This window comes from Mastigoproctus giganteus, chromosome 3 (genome assembly GCF_048544385.1).
Source record: "Mastigoproctus giganteus isolate SK-2022 chromosome 3, ASM4854438v1, whole genome shotgun sequence".
NCBI lineage: Eukaryota > Metazoa > Arthropoda > Arachnida > Uropygi > Thelyphonidae > Mastigoproctus > Mastigoproctus giganteus.
Genome location: NC_143577.1, coordinates 239,614,130 through 239,634,327, shown reverse-complemented (window position 1 = coordinate 239,634,327; position 20,198 = coordinate 239,614,130). Strand labels below are relative to the sequence as shown.

The 20,198-nt window shown below is 34.3% G+C and overlaps 1 protein-coding gene across 1 annotated transcript in view; it reads right to left on the bottom strand.

Moving 5' to 3' along the window:
• Positions 1-6,972: 6,972 nt before the first annotated feature.
• Positions 6,973-20,198, bottom strand: part of LOC150088924 (uncharacterized) — a 136,064-nt gene continuing 122,838 nt past the window's right edge. Inside the window, exon 5 of the mRNA XM_090370361.1 lies at positions 6,973-9,210. Coding sequence (XP_090226487.1) covers positions 6,973-9,210 — 2,238 coding nt within the window. The remainder of the gene's footprint in view (positions 9,211-20,198) is intronic.

Sequence of the window (20,198 nt, the reverse complement as noted above, 5' to 3'; positions counted from 1 at the left end):
GCCAGAGCTACCAGATGGCTACATGTGAAGAGGTTCCAGAACTGAAGCCCTCTCACTCTCTGTCAAAGTGAGAGTAGAGGAGAAAATCACTTTTTGTTTTACACATTTTGCCTGTAGCACTTCTACCATTATCGTACAATACCTGTACAGTGCTTTGAAACCAGAGATCAAATGACTGCATAGTGTGAAACTAGTCTGTACTGGACTTGTAAAGCAACTTCCAGGGATAATGTAGGGTAAAGGTGTTATTTGGGCCATATTTTTTATCCAATTATCTCATAGCATGGTTGCCTGCCAAGCTGCTACAAGTGTATCTGCAACCACTTTTAGAAGACTGTTCAGTGGATCTATGGCAGTGAATCCACAGCTACAATGGAACGTCTGCCCATTATGGCCATGCTTACCTAGACAGAATTTTTTCAGTGCTGAACATATGTTCACATGGTCCATATGTTCATTAGATCTACCTCCTTGGCTTCTTTTTATGGGTCAGCACATCCATTAAGCTTTTGAAACCATTTCTATGGATGTTGAGAACCGTGAAAACATTTTTTTTGGCACTTGTACAACACGCACAAGTATGCATCTGTGCTACTTGAAGCCATGTCCAGCATTTCTTTATGTACACCATGTTACAGCCACTAATCAAGTTAATAAAACAAATGACTACTGTGTTGTTCCAGTTTCTTTTTTTTTTTTCATTTCTGACAACACTTATAAAATATCACCAGACCTTTTTTGCATATCTCAGGGTGTAGAATACTGTTCCATATTTAAAGAAATAAAAAATCCTGTAATGTACACTTATGCAAAATTAATTAATAGAATAAAGAAGCATAATTCTTTAACCAGTCTTAATAAAATATGTTGCTTTTCAGCATTAGGTCCACAAGCTGGATACTGCAATAACGAACTAGAAGCATAAACTCAAGTCTTTCTTAGGTGTATGACTGATGCCCAACAAAATTAACTTCTGAATTATCCAAAGATACTGGATGCATGTTGCTGACAGTAAAGAATTTCCTAAAGCTCCCCCCCTCCCCCAGAACACAATACTTATGTGCGCTGCATAATTCACAAATGAATCAACATTTTACTCTGCATTTGTGAGGATGTTTATGGCACGGCCAAACATTATTGTGCCAACTTCTAAAACCTTATGTCTACATGTGACATTAACTTAGATGTATGTTTGAGGAATGTACCGATGTAGAAATCAGTTTTAAAATCAGGCAAGTCTCAGAGAGCTGGGGTTTTTTTTTTTTTTTGTTTTAAACACTTTCACAATAAATTCTGTGCTTTCATGACAGCTTGTCTTTAAATAAGATGTGGAATGGATCATTTCCAAAATTTGGTTGAAAACTTTGCATAAAAGCTGTTGATAAAGTCCTCAAGACTGTGTCAGGAAAAGAAAATTTATACGTAAAATGTTGTATTACACAAAATAGCTGTTCCATAAATTTTCACTTATGGGGAAGTGAAAATTCTCAAAGCTACCAAAATGTTGATGTGATTCACCTAGACCTAACATTTGATGTAGTGTGGTGAAAAAAAAGCACAGATCATTTTCTTTTCATGAAGTTACAGTAATAAATTAAAATTTTCTAGGCAAGATTAATTGGAACAACACTGTATCCTGAATTCCTCACAAGACAATCTTTCATTTAGATGACACCACCTCACTTTATGGTATATGGAATTTCCTGATTGGTGAACTGGAAAAGGCAGGCTTATTTTTCTAATTTAAGATTTTACTATGAAGATTTGTTAAAGACATTGAGTAAGAGTCATGAGAAAACTGCCACCAATCAAGTTTGTCATCATGCAAATGCTAAACAACATCTACCAGAAGTTTAGACGCACGTGATATGCTATGTCACAAGAAGGATACGCTATGAAGTTTATTAGTTGTAAGAAACACTTGGACTTTAATATTTTTGTACATAAAAATGTATCACTTGTGTAAATGGATTTATTGATAAAATATGGGGGGGGGGGGAATCCACACAGCACACCAATAATTGAAGCAAGATACCATGCAATGATGGACTATCAAAAAGGTCAATGATGATCATAGCATAATCACTTTTCTTGGGCCGGCAGTGGTCCTGGGGAAACATATGCAGCACAAATTGGCACACTACAAGACTTAACCTTTTACAAAAAGTGCACAGCCCATTAATAACTGTGGCACTCACTAGATATATTGGCTGTTTAAACACAGTTATAATGCACTGCCAACTCTTCTGGCCACCTTAGGACTATATTGGAATATAAAAAGAATTTATTTTACTATAAAGACACACATGGTTATGTGCCCAAGACTACTGTAGAAAAAAGAAACAAAAATATAAAACTAATGCAGCAAATTAATGTAAAATTAGCATTATATTTGGCAATATATGATTCTGCTACCAAAGTACCAACCAAGATACCCTAACATTCAAAATAAAATAAAATCATAAAAATACAGATTTAAAGCAACCATCATCCTCAAAGGAAGAGTGCCAATTCTACAATATATGAAATTAAATAATTTATTTGATGTAATGTAATTTAGTTTAATTTTATTTGCTTAATTATAATTTATTTAATTTCATTATTGTGGAAGTGGCACTCTTCCTTCAGGTGAACATGCAGCTCCTTGGGCTAGGAATTGTACACTATAGTATTTGGGATGAGGTTTCTTTGTTTCTGTATTATTTTCTTGATTTCATTTTATTTTTAATGTTAGAGTATCATGGTACTCAGATAGCAGGATCACATCTCATCAAATATAATCCTAATTGTAGCATTACCCTCCAATTGGCACACCACATTTATAAAATCAGATGTGTGCCTTTTGTACACTACTCACTTCGCAGATTAAAATATGGCAAAAAAAGAATTCAAAATGGTTCACTTCTTTGATGGCATCTTAATTTTCAATCTTTAAGGAGCACAACCAAAAAAAAATTTTTTTAAAACACCCTCCCCACAATGCATTTATGTGCCTTTTCTTTTTAACACCTACATTTGGGTGTTATCTTCACTGTTGGTGAGCAAAACTTAAAGAAACAAAATTTGAAACACCCGTGTGCTTCAGTGATTGTATTTCACAGAGATGCTTAATGTAGACATAAACAATCTCTGGCATCAGTTTGCTTCAAATCAAAGACTGTGCTAGTATGCATCTTTTCTTCTGGATGCTCAAGCACTGCTAATTTTATAATCTTGCTTTAAAATACTTGATAATTATATGCAAGAATTGGCTTCACAAAGCCTAACAAAAACTTTCCTTTTATTTTTTCATTGTCAAACTTCTTTAACAAAAGAATTGATGGTACAGGTTGAAATTCAAATCAGTAATGAGGGAATACTAAAATTCAACTGATCTTTAAGAAATATTTTTATTTTCTAATTTAAGTTGCTTTGGTGTATTTCATATGCCAAAGTGAATGCTCCTATGTTAACTTACTGCATTATTTTCATGGTGTATTAGTGTTCCTTTTTTCTACAATAGTTCATTTTGTGTCCTAATAATTTGTTTAAGGAGCTGAAGCAGATAATCAAGATCAAAGCTGAGAATTAACTAATTTATTTAATTATTATTATTTATTTATTTTTTTTTTCCTTCACCTTTTCCAATTTAGGCTACCATAGCTTAATTTTGTTTTACACTACCTCTTATAACATTTTTGTATTTTATGTATTTTTTTTAATTGTGCCATCATGAGCCAATTAAATTTTAAGTTTATTTTATTAATTACTTATGTATATTTTATTCTAAATATAATTATTTTACAATAATGAGTGTAAATATATTAAATTAAAATAGTGTACAATTTAATTAGGATTATTAGTGTAATACAGGGTAATTTTTATTCATATACAGTCGATTCCGGTTATTTGGGACACATCGGGACTAGTGCATTTTGGCCCGATTAAGCGGCTGCCCCAATTATCCGAAGTTTCACGTAAATAGTTAAAAATACAATTTACCTCCCCCCCTTTACAATTAGTTCACTGTACAATCAAATCACGTTACGACGAACTCAAAATAGTAAAGTACCGTTCACTATACGATGTGCAGTAAGCGCCGGTCATTATGATCACGTTTGTGAATTGAATTTTAATTCTATTAAACAGCGATTCTAATTAGCGAAAATAGGAGGAATATTATCCACAGGCTATAAAAGTAAAGATATATTAAGCACAAATTTACCCTTTATTACCTTACCAATTAAAAAATTAAACGATACGTGAAAATTGGAAGAATATACGTGATAATCGGAATAATTAATACGTACTGTAATATGTACATACTAACTAAACTAGTTGACATTTCTGTTCACTGACATTTGTTGGTGAGGGCTGAAATTTAAAACAGTAAAAAGATAAGCAATCAATAACAAAGAAGAGGGCACACACAAATTGCAAGTAACAACACGCGCAAGTGAGAACGGAGTAACAAATTAGGAAGCTTTAAAAATAGGAATGAAGAGAAGATTCTGAAAATTATTTTTTTTTATATGATTGAAGATTCCATGGAAGTGTAAACACATTTTACCATAATAACCCACAGAATTCCAGCTGCCGGTATTATCGCAAATTCAATAAGATCGAGTTTACTGTCCGTTTATGATAGACTGCACTAACAGAAAAGCCCAATAAACAGGTGACTGCTAATTGTTTTTATTGTTTTATGGTTGTGACCTCCAGAAATCCGACCGAACTACGTGGTACAGTCGGAGAAAATCATAGGGTAATCTCCAGTGCTGAGGTCTCCTGCTCCGATTAAACGGCATTTTGTCCCAATTAAGCGAAGTAAACCCTGGCTATTTTCTCGATTGGTTTTTGTTTTTTAAGATTTGCCCCAAATAAAAGGCTGCCTCGATTAACCGGTGGCCCAAATAACCGGAATCCACTGTAATTGCTATAGGCATTCAAATGATAATTATGCATAAATTTAATGATCAAGAATTTTTTCATAAATTTAACAGAGGTCCAAAAAATTATAATATCTTTAAAAGTTTGAATTGGCAAATCAAAGTCAAAAACTGATTTGGTTGGGTTTTATTGGTGCATTAGCAACTAAGGCTATAATGCACCAAAAACTGATAAGATGGTGATGTAGTGTAAGTGAAAAAGGAACCAGAGAAAAAAAATTATTATTGGGAATGAGAGTTTGCTGTGAATGTAGAAAGTTTTGCAGACAATTATGTTTGCAATGCACTAATTATTATATATGATTATGATAAGATGCTATTTTATTTCATTCACCAATTTGAGGAGAATGGAAGATGGCCAATGGAAACCCATCAAAATACACTCCTTAGGCAGTAGAAGAAACTCCTAGATTGTTGTCACTAAATCTTGAGTCTCTTTCATAACATCTCAACTACAGTCCCATGAGAAAAGTCTACCACCCCGACTTAGTGATAGTCCCTTACATGATCCCTAATCCATTACTTTGATATACTTTACTAATCTTAAAAAAATAATCACAAGATTTCATTTTGCAATTACAGTGCATGCTGCTTGTTGTGATCACAGATAATATTATAATTTGTGTAATGTTATCATTTTTATGAAAATGTCATCAGATGAATACAAATACATAGAAAAAAATTATATTTAATGTAATCAGTGCTTCGGTTTACGTTACTGCTTTTTGGCCCTATCGCAGTATACATATATGCAGCAGAAGTTGCTACATAACATTCTGATTTGTCCTTAAACTATGACATGTTGCCTGTCTAGTAACTGCTGTTGTCTCATACAGTTTGTATGGTTATCAGTGTTGTTACTCTATATGTACTCCTACCAATCTGTAGGTTTTAGAATAGAGCATTAACCCTTTTCTAATTATTGATTTTAATATTTTCTTTATTTGTTTTTAATGGTTTGTATGAATTTCCAGAAACGTCGACAATTTCATTTTTATTGATGACTTTCTCAAAGAAATAGTGGACAGTCAAATTAAAGTATTTTATAATGCTTGATTTTTAATGGTTTTCTTTCTGTCCATTTCCACCCTTTTTATCTACACATTTCCTCTCTGCACCAATAAACAATGCTGAACAGCTGCATTTTGTTTCATTGGTTACTGTTATCAATTATGCTGTGCCCTGAAGTGATCACAATAAGTGGCATCCACTGTACTCCTACAAATAAAATTACTTCATTTCTTTAGTGATATCTCAAAATTAAGCCATTATTTCATATTCTTTTTACCTAACATATTTAGAATATATGTAGCACTGTTAAATGTTCTCTCTTCCCTACTACCTCAAGGAAACCTGAGAATGGCTAATGAAAATGACTTTACCATATTATTAATTTCCTCCAGTTTAGTAACGGACCATACACTTACTCAACTCAACTGCTATATTTTTAAACTTAATTTTATGAATATTGCAGAGTTAACAGAATATGGAAGGCTTCCTCTCAAGGTAACTCATTACTTTTATATAGTAGAAAATTATTGTAAGGTAAAGCAGATGTTAAAAGAGCAGAATCCATCATCGTTACCTTTTCTTCATTAAATCTCTTCTTCAAGAACAAAATTATTCTGATCAATAGAAAGATCTCAATTAAAGTGCTAAGCTGGCCCTGATATAAACTAAATTACTGGCAGATGAAATGAATTTTTAAACTCTGCTGATGATATTTAAAAAGACATGGTACTAAAATAATCAAAATTTCAGCTAGCTTTTATACATAAAGGATTTCATCATAATGATTATATTTATAATTAATATGATATTTGAATGGTTCAAATGTTGAAAGATGGCATGATCAGAATGCATTTTCTCCAAAGTTTAAATCCTAAATAAAAATCAGATTCACATTTCATGATAAAGCATAAAACTAATTAAGATGTATTAGTCTTTAAAGTAACATTCACTTTGAAGTTTGTTGTCATGCATGATCTCTCAAAATAAATAGTTCTTGAACATATTTTAATGTCAAGTTCACATAAAATATGTGTCAAACTTGAGGATCAATATTTGGTTGCCAGCTATCTTCTTGCCAACCCATTTGCAAATATTCAGAATACATTCCTCTTGCTTGGTGCAGAACTCTATGAACATTATGTTTACGAACCATTTTATTAAAATGCATTGCTATCTCATTGTAGTCCATGCTGCCTTTCAAAATTACTTCTCTATGTTGTAGAAGTAATGTCAAACACAAGAATAACATGAAAGGATTACCGCCTCCCAATTCACTGGGAGGAGGCAGTGTGGAACGACGATTTTTGCCACTGAACTCCAAAGCTTCTTCACAAGAATTGGTCATGACAGATTCTGCGACACCAGAATCAAGAAATCCATTTTGGCTTTTAATTAAAAAATTATGTGAATCTCTGCGAACTGATGTTTCTTTGGAAGAAACTACACTTCCTGAGCTACCTTCTTCAGTCTGGCTTTGAGAAAGAGGAAGAAAACTTTGCTTACCATGATCAGTTGTTGTGGAATGTCCTTCAGAGATGGAATCTGAGCTATCACTATCATGTCGTTTATGCCGTTCATCAATAACTGGACTATGTACGAGGCGGATTGGAATTACAGATTTCAAATGGCAAGAGCAACCATCTATTTCTTCAGATTCTTCATTTTCCAAAATCTCACCATTGCATGGAATGTCAGCAACTGTTTTTGTTTGTTGGTTATCAAATTCGATGTCACACTGTTCATCTGGAGTGCAACAGTAATTGAGATCTACATTTATTTCTGTTGTCCCATTGAGTTGAAGGTATTCTGGACACTTCTGCAGCTTTCTGGCAGAACCAACTCTATGAATTTGATCAACCCCAGAAAGTTCATCACTTGTCCAACTCTGGGAATCAGGTACATCCTCTTCCACAGATTGCTCGACACTAGGTTGTTCTGGAAAATGACATGACTGCTGATCATCTCTTGATATATCACCACCTTCTGGTGAACGAGGAGAATCCAGGTCCTCTGAATCTACTGTTAAAGAGCGATGTAGATATGAACCTGGTAAATGTCTGTTAAGATTTTCTAACTCCATTCTTAGTTCTCTAGTAATAGAGGTTGTCATTGGAAGATATTCTTGTGATTCATCTCCTGTGGATTCAGTGGCACTATTTCTACGGCTTCTGGGGCCCACCCATTCATTTTGTTTAGTTTGGAAATTAGCATAATCTGGTGCACAAGAATTTTTTTCTCCAAGTTTCTCACCATTTTCTTCATTTTGGTTCTGAGAATCTTCTTTATCTTTACTAGATCCTTTCATCAGACCTCGAATCGATGATGCAGAATTTTGTTTACGAATGGCTCTTACCTTAGTGTAGGGATTTTCTCTACTATGAATACGAGGAGATTGAGGACGTGCCGTAGAATGTGTAAATTGTTCTTCAAATAGCTCTAACTCACCTGATGGAGGAGATGGTGGAAGAGAACTCCATAAAACTTCCATCATGCGTAAAGCATCATCAAAAGCAAATTCCCTTTTCAGCTCTAACAAAAGCCATCGATAACAGAATAACAAATCATCAGCTCCTTGATTCTTCAGATACTCAAAAAAGTTTGGGTCATAATGCTCTAAAAGTTCAGAAAGCTGCTGAAATTTCGTGGTTATGGCTTTACCATCAAGTTGAAAATTAAACTTTAGTCTTTTCATCAAAGCACAAAAACACACATAGGCATGTGCCTCATCTTTCATTGTTACCAGAATAGGTGATGCTAAATCACTCATACCCTGGCAATATGACACACTTGGATGATTTAAGGCATACGTAGTAAGGATGTTAAACAAAGATACAACATTTTTATTGTCATCTGATCCAGCATAGAATTTATGAGTACGATCAGTGCGCAAAACATCCTTGCGTACCATATTAGTAACAAACTCAATTTCATCTGTTACTGTACCAGCAGCAATTATATCTTGCCATGTATCTCTCAATTTCTGATACTCCAGGGCTTTTTGTTTTATATAGTTAATTCTCTCTTTGGCAGCAAGTCCATTTGGATAAACATTTAGTATATGTTTCCAAACTACTTTTCTTAATGATGGTTCAATTCCACCTTGATACACTGACAATCGAAGTTCCCTGGGTTGTACCAAACAACCATCACTATTCAGATAGTTATGGAATTCTGAGTCCGTCATTGGCTGCTTTAGAGGTTTGAAATCTACATTGTGTTCATTATCAACTAAATTTAATGCTCTCTGAACCATGCTGAAAGTTTTTTCCACCTGCAAAAAATAAATAAATAACATCATTTTGCTGAATAAATTAAGACATTATTAAATGAAATCTATAAGAGATGAATGAAAACATTTACTGCAAAAATCTTTCTTACAAATTACTAATTATTGCAATTTATAAAATTGGTAATACACTGGTATGAAAGAGCTTCATGGGTGCCAATTCATAACACTTGACTTTATTCTAGGCTATTAAAAACATAAAAGACAACCATATTAGGACTGCTAGAATATATATATTATTATATTTACTGAGTATTTTTATTCCTCTGCTCCCCAGGCAGGGAAAAAAAAAAAAAGTATAATGCAAAACAAAAGATAACAAAAACAGCATTGTGTAAGGTCTGTATGTTGTTTTAAACTGCTTTATCTTGAATTTCACAAAAGCTTAGAACTGAAAGTATCTTCTGCTAATAAACAGTACCAATGCTGCAAGGAGTGCTACTATTCCAAGGTACAAATTGTAAATAATATTGTAGTATGCAAAATATTCATAATTTTTCACATAGAAATTTTATTAACAGGAATGTTATAGTAAGGAACGATGAAATTCCTGATTCTGAACAGTTCTAAAGACAAACCTAATAAGGTGACATTCTTTAAAACATGGGGGAGGTGAAGAGTTGAGTCCAGTTATAGCATCTAAAGGCTCCTATATTCTCAAACTGTCTTATTAATATAGATCCTTAAAATACAGAGTTCAGTAACTGTTTCTTTCTCAAATCCTCGACATTTCATCATGTGTTTCTGTCTCTGAGAATAATTACTACTCTGAATATACCACCTAATTCTTAATACAATAGAACCCAGATAAGAAATTCCCACCTGTACTAGGTTCGATTTCTTAATTCCCATTATCAACTCTATATATTGAAATGTATTATTTTCCCACATAAAAAGTATGTGATGAAGAATACACAGTGTATTATTATAATGTTTTTCCCACTTAATACGGTTTTCAAATATAGAGATTCTTTATTTTTATATAAAAAAAATATTAAACAATATAAACATTTTTGGTAATTCAACAAGTTAAGGTGCATAGCACCATTTTAGCTTGCAGTAAATCACCAAAGTAGGTGAAATGGCATAGTTTTTGTTGAATCTCATATTGTGAATGTCTCCACAATGAGTTGCCCCGATATTGCACTACCTCAAATAAGCAATGCTTTGCCAGTACCAACAAAATATGATTTTAAAAGGTCCACTATAGCCAGTCAGTCAACCAGTATAAAAATATCTAACTCATTGGAGGCTGCGGTTCTTATGGCAGCAGCAGACGGATAATTATTTGGTATCTCATTCATATTATTTGATATGACCCAGCTGAAAACAAAAACCAATTCTGCCTACTCAAAGAAGTACCACTCACTATATAGTAACTACTTTTCTTCAGAAGTGTATATGCTCTCTGCATAACAAAAACTTACATAAAAGCGGTTTCTATGAGTATTCCACAATACTAGCATACTTCTTCAAAATTCTTTTTTTTTTTTTAAACTGTGGTCATATCTGGTCAAATTATGATAATATTTTTATTATGCTTTGCCTGTTGTGGATAACCAGTGACTACTTAACCTTTGTCAGTTTGGCATAAATTTGTTTTCTTATTTTTTTTAAACATAGGAATAAAAAAACAACTGAAAACTATCATGCAAGGTAAAAAAGACCATTCCAAAACTTCAGGACAAGCTGCAAACTACAATGAAAATTGGGGGATTATTAATAATCTAAACCTAAGGCAAAGAAAAAGATAAGAATTAATGTATTACAGACCTCAGATAATCTAACATGGAAAGCATAAAAAAAAAAACATGCAAAAAATGTTGAAAAAATATGTAAAAAATTATATATATATATATATATATATATATATATATATATATATATATATATATATATATATATATATATATTGTGCCAAAAATAATGAAATAAAAAAGTATTACCTCACTTCTACATGGAAGGGGTTGTTAATAAACTATTGACTATTAAATGTATCTATAAAACAAAATAAACATATAGCACTACATTAGCAGCCACTCTGCTAATGAACCAGCAAGACAAGTTAAACTTCTTAAGTCTATATCACAAGGAAAAGCCTCAATGTTTAAGTTCACTGATCAGGATATAAAAATAAATAAATAAAAAAAAATAATAAAAACATTCATAAAAAGCTCTCATTGTTAGTTCTTATTGATGTAATTTATTTATGTATCACTTGATTCACTTTCAAACGTCTAGATCTGAATTCCAGATAATTTCTGGTTTTTGTAAGCAAAAAATGAGACAACAATAAAGCATAGCAATTTTATTATATTCAAATTGCCTGGCTTCCCACTCATGAGTTGCCAATTACTATAGAAAGAAGCAGTTGTCTAGGAAGTGGCTGAAATTTCCATAATTTCAATAATAGTCATTGTTTGATAGGTTGAATAATAACTTCTCTTTCTTAAAATATTAGTAGGTCTTCAACATTGAAGTTTATGCCAGCAGTATAAACTTATCAAGTTTATGGAGACAACATGCACATTTATGCTTTTTTTTTACCATTAATCGTATGTCATTTACTGCTGTTAGTATGGTTGCTGATGTAGATACCTGCTAATTAATTTCTACTTAATTTTCCGACATAGTTTATCATTGAAAATATTATACTGATAAAATAAATTCTTATCCCAAGTGATGCGAATTAAGAAATGAAATGCTAAATCTGAAAAACTGATGACCTCATACTTAATACACTGTTGGTTAAATTTTGAGATTCACTTGAATCTCAAAATCAGGCCTGCAGAGGAAGAAACATAACAATACAAACAAAATTATGACAAAATGTGAGAAATGGATACATGCTAAAAAGATGATAAATACTAAGGAACTTAGGAAATAAATTATTCTGAAGGTAACCGAAAAAATATAACCCAAACTTGTCTGGGAGGGAAACAACACAGCACCAAAAATTGAGAATTTTTGGTGCCATTTTCCTGCCCCTCTTTACCAGCTAAGCTCCATCATGGTTGTATTTTCCATATACAGTAGACTCTCGATTTTCCAGGATAGATGGTTAAAAAAAAAAAGGTTCCTGGATAATCGATTTCCTGGTTAATCCAAAAATACAGCAAGTCCCCGACATATGCAAGAGATACGTTCCAGGACTTCTTATGTAAGCCGAGTTTTACGTAACTAACTCGGGAATGACTAATAAAATATTGCTACTATATCCCTGATATGCCAAAATTACAAAAACCACATAATATCCTAAGAAGAATGAAGAAAAACAATTATATATTTTTAATTAGTTCAATTAAAAACTTTATCTGGGGACAGAGGTGAAGCAGCCAGAGTGACACATAAGAAAAGAAAACATAAAAGGAAGAAAAAAAACACATGTTATTGTACAGTAAAAACTGATTTGTATTTCATAGCCTTGGTTATTATAGTTAACTTCATTGGTGCCGATCGCTTCACCGCTTCTCATGTTGTCTTTCTACTTTATTATTGTGTTCACCATTGCCACTGACAAATCTGAATTCCGCGTGATACTTGTCAATGTTTGGCCATTTTCATACATCCTTATTTTAATTTTCTAATCCAAATTGATCGCTTTCCTTGGTAGATTTAATAGTAGTGCTGTCACTTATTTTCTTAGTTGGCACCATGATAACAGTCAAAATTATATTTTTTGAAAAGAACTTCACAGGGTTAAGGCGAAAACTCACTATTACACCCCACACGAGTTTACATTTTACTAAAGCACATTTCTGGAGGTCACTGCCATAAAACAATTTGCAGTTTCGGGCTTTTCTGTTAGTGCAATTCATTATAAATGGGTAGTAAACTCGATCTTATTGCATTTGCAATAATACCGATAGCTGGAATTCTGTGGGTTTTTACGTTATTATGATGAAATCTTCAGTCATGTAAAAAAAATATAAATAATGTAACATAAGTCTGGAGCTACATAAGTCTGGGACTTACTGTATCAAAAAATATTCAGCAACTTACATAAAAAATATGGCGATAGATAAAAAACGAAAAAACCTTACCATGCACTACTCGTGTGTCCAATACGTGAGTAGTGCTTATTGGACATGCATTTATTTTTTACAAGGTTGCATATGGTTTGGTTACCAACATTGGATGCACCGTTTTCAAACTTTTGAATAATTTCAAATTTTTGTTTAATTGAAAGCACAACTAAATAAATAAATCTGTATTTGTCCTACCAAATTTAAAATATAGGTGTACATTGGTAAGTGGCAAATTCCCTTCACGGCAGACAATGCCAGGGGATTATCATAAAATGCGAATAAAAGAATGTCTAAAATATACAAGCAGGGTTAAATATTCACGAAAAGATGACATTTAAACTACATTACTCTTCGCTACATTTCTGTCTAGAGTCCTGGCAACTGTAATACAAAAGTTCATCTTAACATCACATCCACTGATCAACTTGTGCGAGTTATACATTATTCAATTGCGTACACACAGTTCTTGGCAGAGATTCACACAACTACTAGGCAACAGTAGCCTCAGCGAGCCACACTGCGGTTTGTTTCCTATATTTCGGGTCTTCTATGAGCCTTTGTAGGTCAATTCCGATATGTGTTAGGCACTGAATTGATTCTAACGCACTGGCGGGTATAAACCTGTCGGGTATAAGTCTGTTGGTCTTCATTCTCAAGGATTTTGTACCTCTTAATGCAGATGGCGGGATGTGCCACTCACAAAGCTGCCAGAAGCATCGTGATGATATCGTGACAGCCATCATTTTGATTGTAGTTATTAACTGTTTCCAGGAAACGATGTCTGATAAACGCTGCAGTTTAAGCTGTTCAGAGAGCTGCGTGGTCCTTAACTGTTGAGGGAGGTGGTGCTTATGGTTTGCCCACTTCAGCAGCCAGAATTCACTCGCATATATTCTCCTAATGTGGGTAGGGGTGGCTGACACCCACAATTCAGCGCCATACAAAATGGCTGAATACACTGTGGTTCTTAAATATCATGTGGTTGTTGCAGTCTGTTTCATGTGCAAGAGGTGCTGTTTTGTTGCCCAACGTAAGTAGTTCATTTTCTTTACCATCAGGTCAATATGAGAGTTGAACGTAAGTTTCATATCAAATGTTACTCCGAGATCTCTATACGTCTCAACAACTGGAATAGGTTTGCCATTAAGTTTTGGGTGTACGAGCATAGGCGATTTCTTGAGCGAGTACACCATGATTACAGTCTTCTGCGGATTTAGGGCAAAGCCAAATTTGTCCAAGTACACGAATAAGTTCAGAAGCTTATAATTAATCTGCTCACACAATGCCCTATTGTTCATGGACAGTTGGATGGGTGTTAGGATCTTAATATCATCTGCATAAGTGCATACATCATCCCTACCGTTGCAGAACGGGATCATCATGGCGGTAAAGAGGAGTCCTGATAAAACTCCACCCTGTGGAACTCCTGCATGGAGTTGGCGTTGGAGGATCTGACTATCCGTGCGGTAATAAATGGACCGACAAGTAAGTAGGGCCTGTAGGAACTTAGCAAATTTCCTTTTATTTGGAAGGCGTGTTGGAGCAGATGAAGTAAGGCATGTATATCCAGACTATCGAAGGCTGCTTTTATATCGGCATAAATTATTGCAATTTCCTTTCTGGCTTGAAAAGCATTTAGTATCGTGGCCTGAACTGTGAGGAGGTTAGTTATTGTTGATCTTGTGGTCATTGAATAATGAATTTGTTGAGGCTGCACAGCCAGTATCAGATTCGACAACTTTGGCAACAGAGCTTTCTCTAGTACTTTTAACAGGGTAGATGCAGTAGATATTGGCCTATAGTGCTCCACGAGGCTTGAAAAGCATTTAGTATCGTGGCCTGAACTGTGAGGAGGTTAGTTATTGTTGATCTTGTGGTCATTGAATAATGAATTTGTTGAGGCTGCACAGCCAGTATCAGATTCAACAACTTTGGCAACAGAGCTTTCTCTAGTACTTTTAACAGGGTAGATGCAGTAGATATTGGCCTATAGTGCTCCACGAGGTTAGGTTTTGTAATTTTCGGCATTGGAATTACAGCATACTTATTCCAGCTCTCAGGGAAAACTCGGCAAGCAAGGATAGAACTATAAATTGCTTGGAGTGGTTCAATTAGGTAAGGACTAAGACACTTTACCATGAAGTGGGGGACTCCATCAACTCCAGCTGTGTTAGTTGGCCTGTTAATACTCTGTATTAGTGCTTCTTTAGTGATAGGAACAGACTCCATCTCATTGTCAACTAATTGATCCCACTCAAACTCCCTGACTTGAGACTCATGATATATGCTGGAGAATCTGCTGATGTGGTCCATCCACGCTTCTTTGTCAAGCCCCTGATCTGTGTCACTTTTATGTGTGCAACGAGGAAGCTTTCCCCTGTCAAGTGTGTCTTTCATGTAGCGGTTGATTGCTCTAGATTTTTCCCTATTAAATATTGCTCTGGCCCTCGAGTAGTTAATTCTATCTTGTGTGTCATTAGACAGTTTCCATTTTCTGTGCAGAGTTTGCTTTAGTTTAAACAATGTAGATAGGCTAGAGTTCCACCAGGTTTCAGATTTTGATGACATCCTTACTACTTTGGAAGCCGCAAATTCTGTAATAGAGTTGATCCAACTTGCTAAGAGAGTTGTTGCAAATAAGGCATCACATTTGAGTAGACATTCCCACGGGATACAGCTGGCAGCAAATAAGCATTTATTTGGGTCCAGAAAGGCTGGCGAAGTGACAAGCTGGCTCTTAATTTTTTCCTTGACATTGAAGTCCACATACAGTAGCATTATGAGCATTGCAATTGGGCTATGATCGGATGGAAAGAACATTTCGGGGGGTACATCAATTATACATTTACCAGAAGACAGAATTAGGTCAAGTCTATTTTCACCTCTTGTAGGTTGGTCATTGATAAGAGAGATGGAACATGGCTGTAGTTTATTTAACATGGTATCCAGTAGGTTATTGAGCTGTGGTGTAAGGTTGAAATCTCCACATACTATATGGGTGGCTGACACATGTAATTTGTTGAGAAGCCAGTCTACTACGTTATTTATCATTTCTAGACTAGGGACAGGTGGAATGTAAGCGACTGCTATATCCAAGAGTGCTGAGTGGACTTTTAGAGTGACGAGTAATGCCTCATAAAACTCTGAATCTGAGTAGGCGACCGAGATTACTTGAAGTGCTATGTCACGTACAAACAGGGCTACTCCTCCACCCCTCGCTACAGATCTGGATTTGAAGTAGGCATTGTATCCAGCAGTGACCAGAGACTCTTGATGTGGCTGGAGCCAGGTCTCTGTAAGACAGATAACATCAGCAGACCTCTTGCGTTTGCCCATCATCTTCATGGATAATCTCCCAATGACAACTTATAACGCTGCTTCTTGTCGCTTATGTACGACTTGCAAAACATCTGTTTATACCTATTCTAGTAATTACTTGAATTTTATGATTTCTGGTTGATTTTTTTTTTTTTTTTTTAATTTGGAGTGAAGTGTCTCAGTTAATGCGATCCCAGTAAATCGAGAGTCTGCTGTACATATATTTTTGTGGATTTTATATAAACTGATTCCATCTTTGTTGTCATTCTAGTGAATGAAACTCAAATGCCCTTGTCCAGTTCTCATCCATTACTCTCAATATTCCTTAGTACTCATATTTCAATTTTTTTTTAAACATTTATTATTTTCCTTACATTATTCTATTTTGTTTCAAACCTCATTTCTTTCCCCTTGCTCCTTATTCTTCGTTTATTCTGTATTATTAGGTTCAGGTATTCTTATGTCATCACACAAGTTTAGTTTATGTAATTACCACCACAATCATTGATCCCTAGATTCCTTAATACAAAAGTATTTATAACCTTCTAAGCATGCACCTCTTTCTCACATTATGTCATTAATTTTGAAGTAGAGTTAGTCCCCTACTACGTAACTTTGGACTTAAGTAAATTGTTTTGGTAAAATCGTAAAGATACTTTCTGCATAATTTTACCTGCGGTGTAACTAGAATCTAGGTAAATAACTACAGTTAACATTTCATTTTCTGCTTTAAAAATTCTGAAGAAATATTTGACAACGTGTTTGAGACAGGTGAACTACGTCAAAACACTTCAGAGAAACAACGTTCAAGCCACGTAGACTGTGTCCCATTGGCTATTTCTTCAGAGAATTACAGCCCTTTCTCTCTACATCCTTTCCTTCTGGATTGTAGAGTCAGTTTAGCTTTGTTTGAGAGTGAAGTGGGAGCTTTGCATTTTTGTATGTAATATTTGTTACCATTGTCGGGTTATTGTGGTGAAGTTGAAATTCACGTTGTCCTACCATTTTCAACAACTTCACGTCAAACTATCATCATATAGTGCGCACTTCACTCGCATGTCATAAGGTGTGACAGCATCTCTTGTAACTTAACCCTGTGAAGTTCTTTACATAAAATTTCATTTTGACTGTTATCACGGTGCAGCTTAAAAGAATAAGTGACAGCAGTACTAGTAAATCTACCAAGAGAAGGAAAGCGATTGATTTGGATCAGAAAATTTAAATAATAAGAATGCATAAAAATGGTCAAACATTAACAAAGTATCATACAGAATTGTTCCTGTCATTAACCTTTGTATCATCAGCTAACTCAGATATTAAATTTTATAATCTTCTATCAAAACTATTAATACACATTGAATAGAATAACTGACAGAGCACAGAACAGTCAGGACTCCATTAATAGATATTGAAATTTCAGAAGATTATTTATTAGAAAAACTTTTGAGCATAAAGGCAAGTAAGGCTACTGGAGTTGATGGCACATAAACCAGTAATTTTGAGATAGGTGGCCAGAGAGTGCATTGAGCCGCTGAGGTTAATAAGTGGCATCGACAGATTTTGGGAAAGATTCCTTTGATTGGAGAAGTGCCATATGTAAAGATGGTTCTAAGAGTGAAGTTGGTAACTACAGGCTGGTTAGTCTGACTTCAGTAGTAGGGAAAATCTTGGAGGAAATAATTAAGAGTGCAATCCAGAGAATTTTGATAGAAATGGAATTCTGAAAAAAAAAAAAAAAAAAAAAAAACACTCAAAGCATGGTTCTGTTCAGGGAAAATCATGTTTAAATAATCTGGTAAGCTACTTTGACACAGTTACTCATGAGATGGATGTAGGGAACAATTTTGACAGTTTATTTGGATTTTAGCAAGGCACTTGACTCAGTCCCTCATGAGAGGTTACTGCACAAGCTGCAATATGATGGGATTGCTGGCAAGATTCTAATATGGATCACAGGATGGCTGCAGGTTAGAAGGCAGAGGGTGGTGACTAATGGATATTCTTCAGATTGGTGTAATGTCAGAAGTGGTGTCCCCAAGAATCAATTCTTAGCATTAACACTGAGAAATGATACAAAAAAGCAAGATTATACAGAATTGGCCAAAAAAAAAAAAAAAATCCCATTTCACCTATCCACTCCCTCCAATAGTTTATCTAGTTCTTCCTTGAATTTATTTAAGCTATCAACTTCTACAACAACAGATGGAAGTTTGCTTCAGTAATCAACCACATGGCTGACTAAAGGCAAACTTCTGTACATCTATTCTGCAACCATCCTTCCTCAATTTTAATTCATGCCCCCTCACGTGTAGTCTGATCAAGAGGAAGAATCACACCCTCAATCCATTCAAAGCCTTAAACACTTCAATCAAATCACCTCATAGGTGCCTAGTCTCCAGACGCTACAATCTGCAGCACTGAAGCCTTTCTTGTTCCGCTTGCCAATCTTGCTGCCCTTTTCTCTCTCTCTGCATTCCAGCAGTTCTACAGCCTTCCTAAAATGAGGCCGCCAGACTTTTATGCATTACTCAAGATTTTGCCTAACCATTGCCTTATATAATGGAATATATCATCTCCTTATCCCTGCTAGCAACTTTATATGTGACTGCACAATTACCCCAAGGTCTTTTTCATTTTCCATTACCCTGAGTGTAGTACCACACAGTTCTGGGGTAGTGTTTCCAAAATCCTGACAGATATTAATCTTTGGGATTCAAGAACAAGAAATTGGGAATTCCGAAAGTACAGAATAACTTAAATCATAAGTTATTCTGTATTTTTCATAACATTTTATTTATGTGTTTTTAAATAATAATGAGTGACCATAATAATAAACAGTGATCATTTTTCTGTGATAGGTTTATACTAAAAGTTTCAGAGGTTTTCTGCAAAAAAAAAAAACACGATATAATAATTGCAATGGTTTATTATTATTATTATGAACCAATAAGATTATATATTTCAATAGCATATAAAAGTGATCTCTATTTGATATAGACATTTGATAACAGAAAACATTAAAAGAAGGGAACATTAACACAAAATAAATACCGAATAAAAAATAATTTAGAAAAAGATAATAGCACAAATATTTAATATTTAAAAGTTATCTAAAAGTTTCATTCTTAAAACGAAATTTTAAAACACACAAAGCATTGATTGCCCTATCCGATAGTCTTGATCTTTGTTTCGTGACAAATATTCCAGACGTAGAAAAATTGTTCATTTTGCATTGACGTTAGTCGAATTGTTCAAAGTGTGTCCAAAAGCATCTTCAAGTTGGGTGTTAGGGTGCATGTTGCTTAATATAAGCTCATTTCCTTTTTTAATGATGAAACTATTTTGTCAGCTTGCCCTGATTTGGGTTTTGCCATTGAAATCGATATTACTTTTGCTAATTCAGATTTTAGATCAATTTCTGATTTCATGTCGGAGTATTCCACAACAACATTCACATCTTCTTCTCTTTGCATTTCTTCTGTTAAAGCACATTTTCCTTTAACAAGTCTTTCCATTAATGATTTTGCTATTTGAGCTATTTCATTCTTGTTTGCCAAAGCAAAAAAGTTGTCCTTTTCCACCTCACATAAACAACTAACATTGCTTAAATATTTAATGAGGAACACC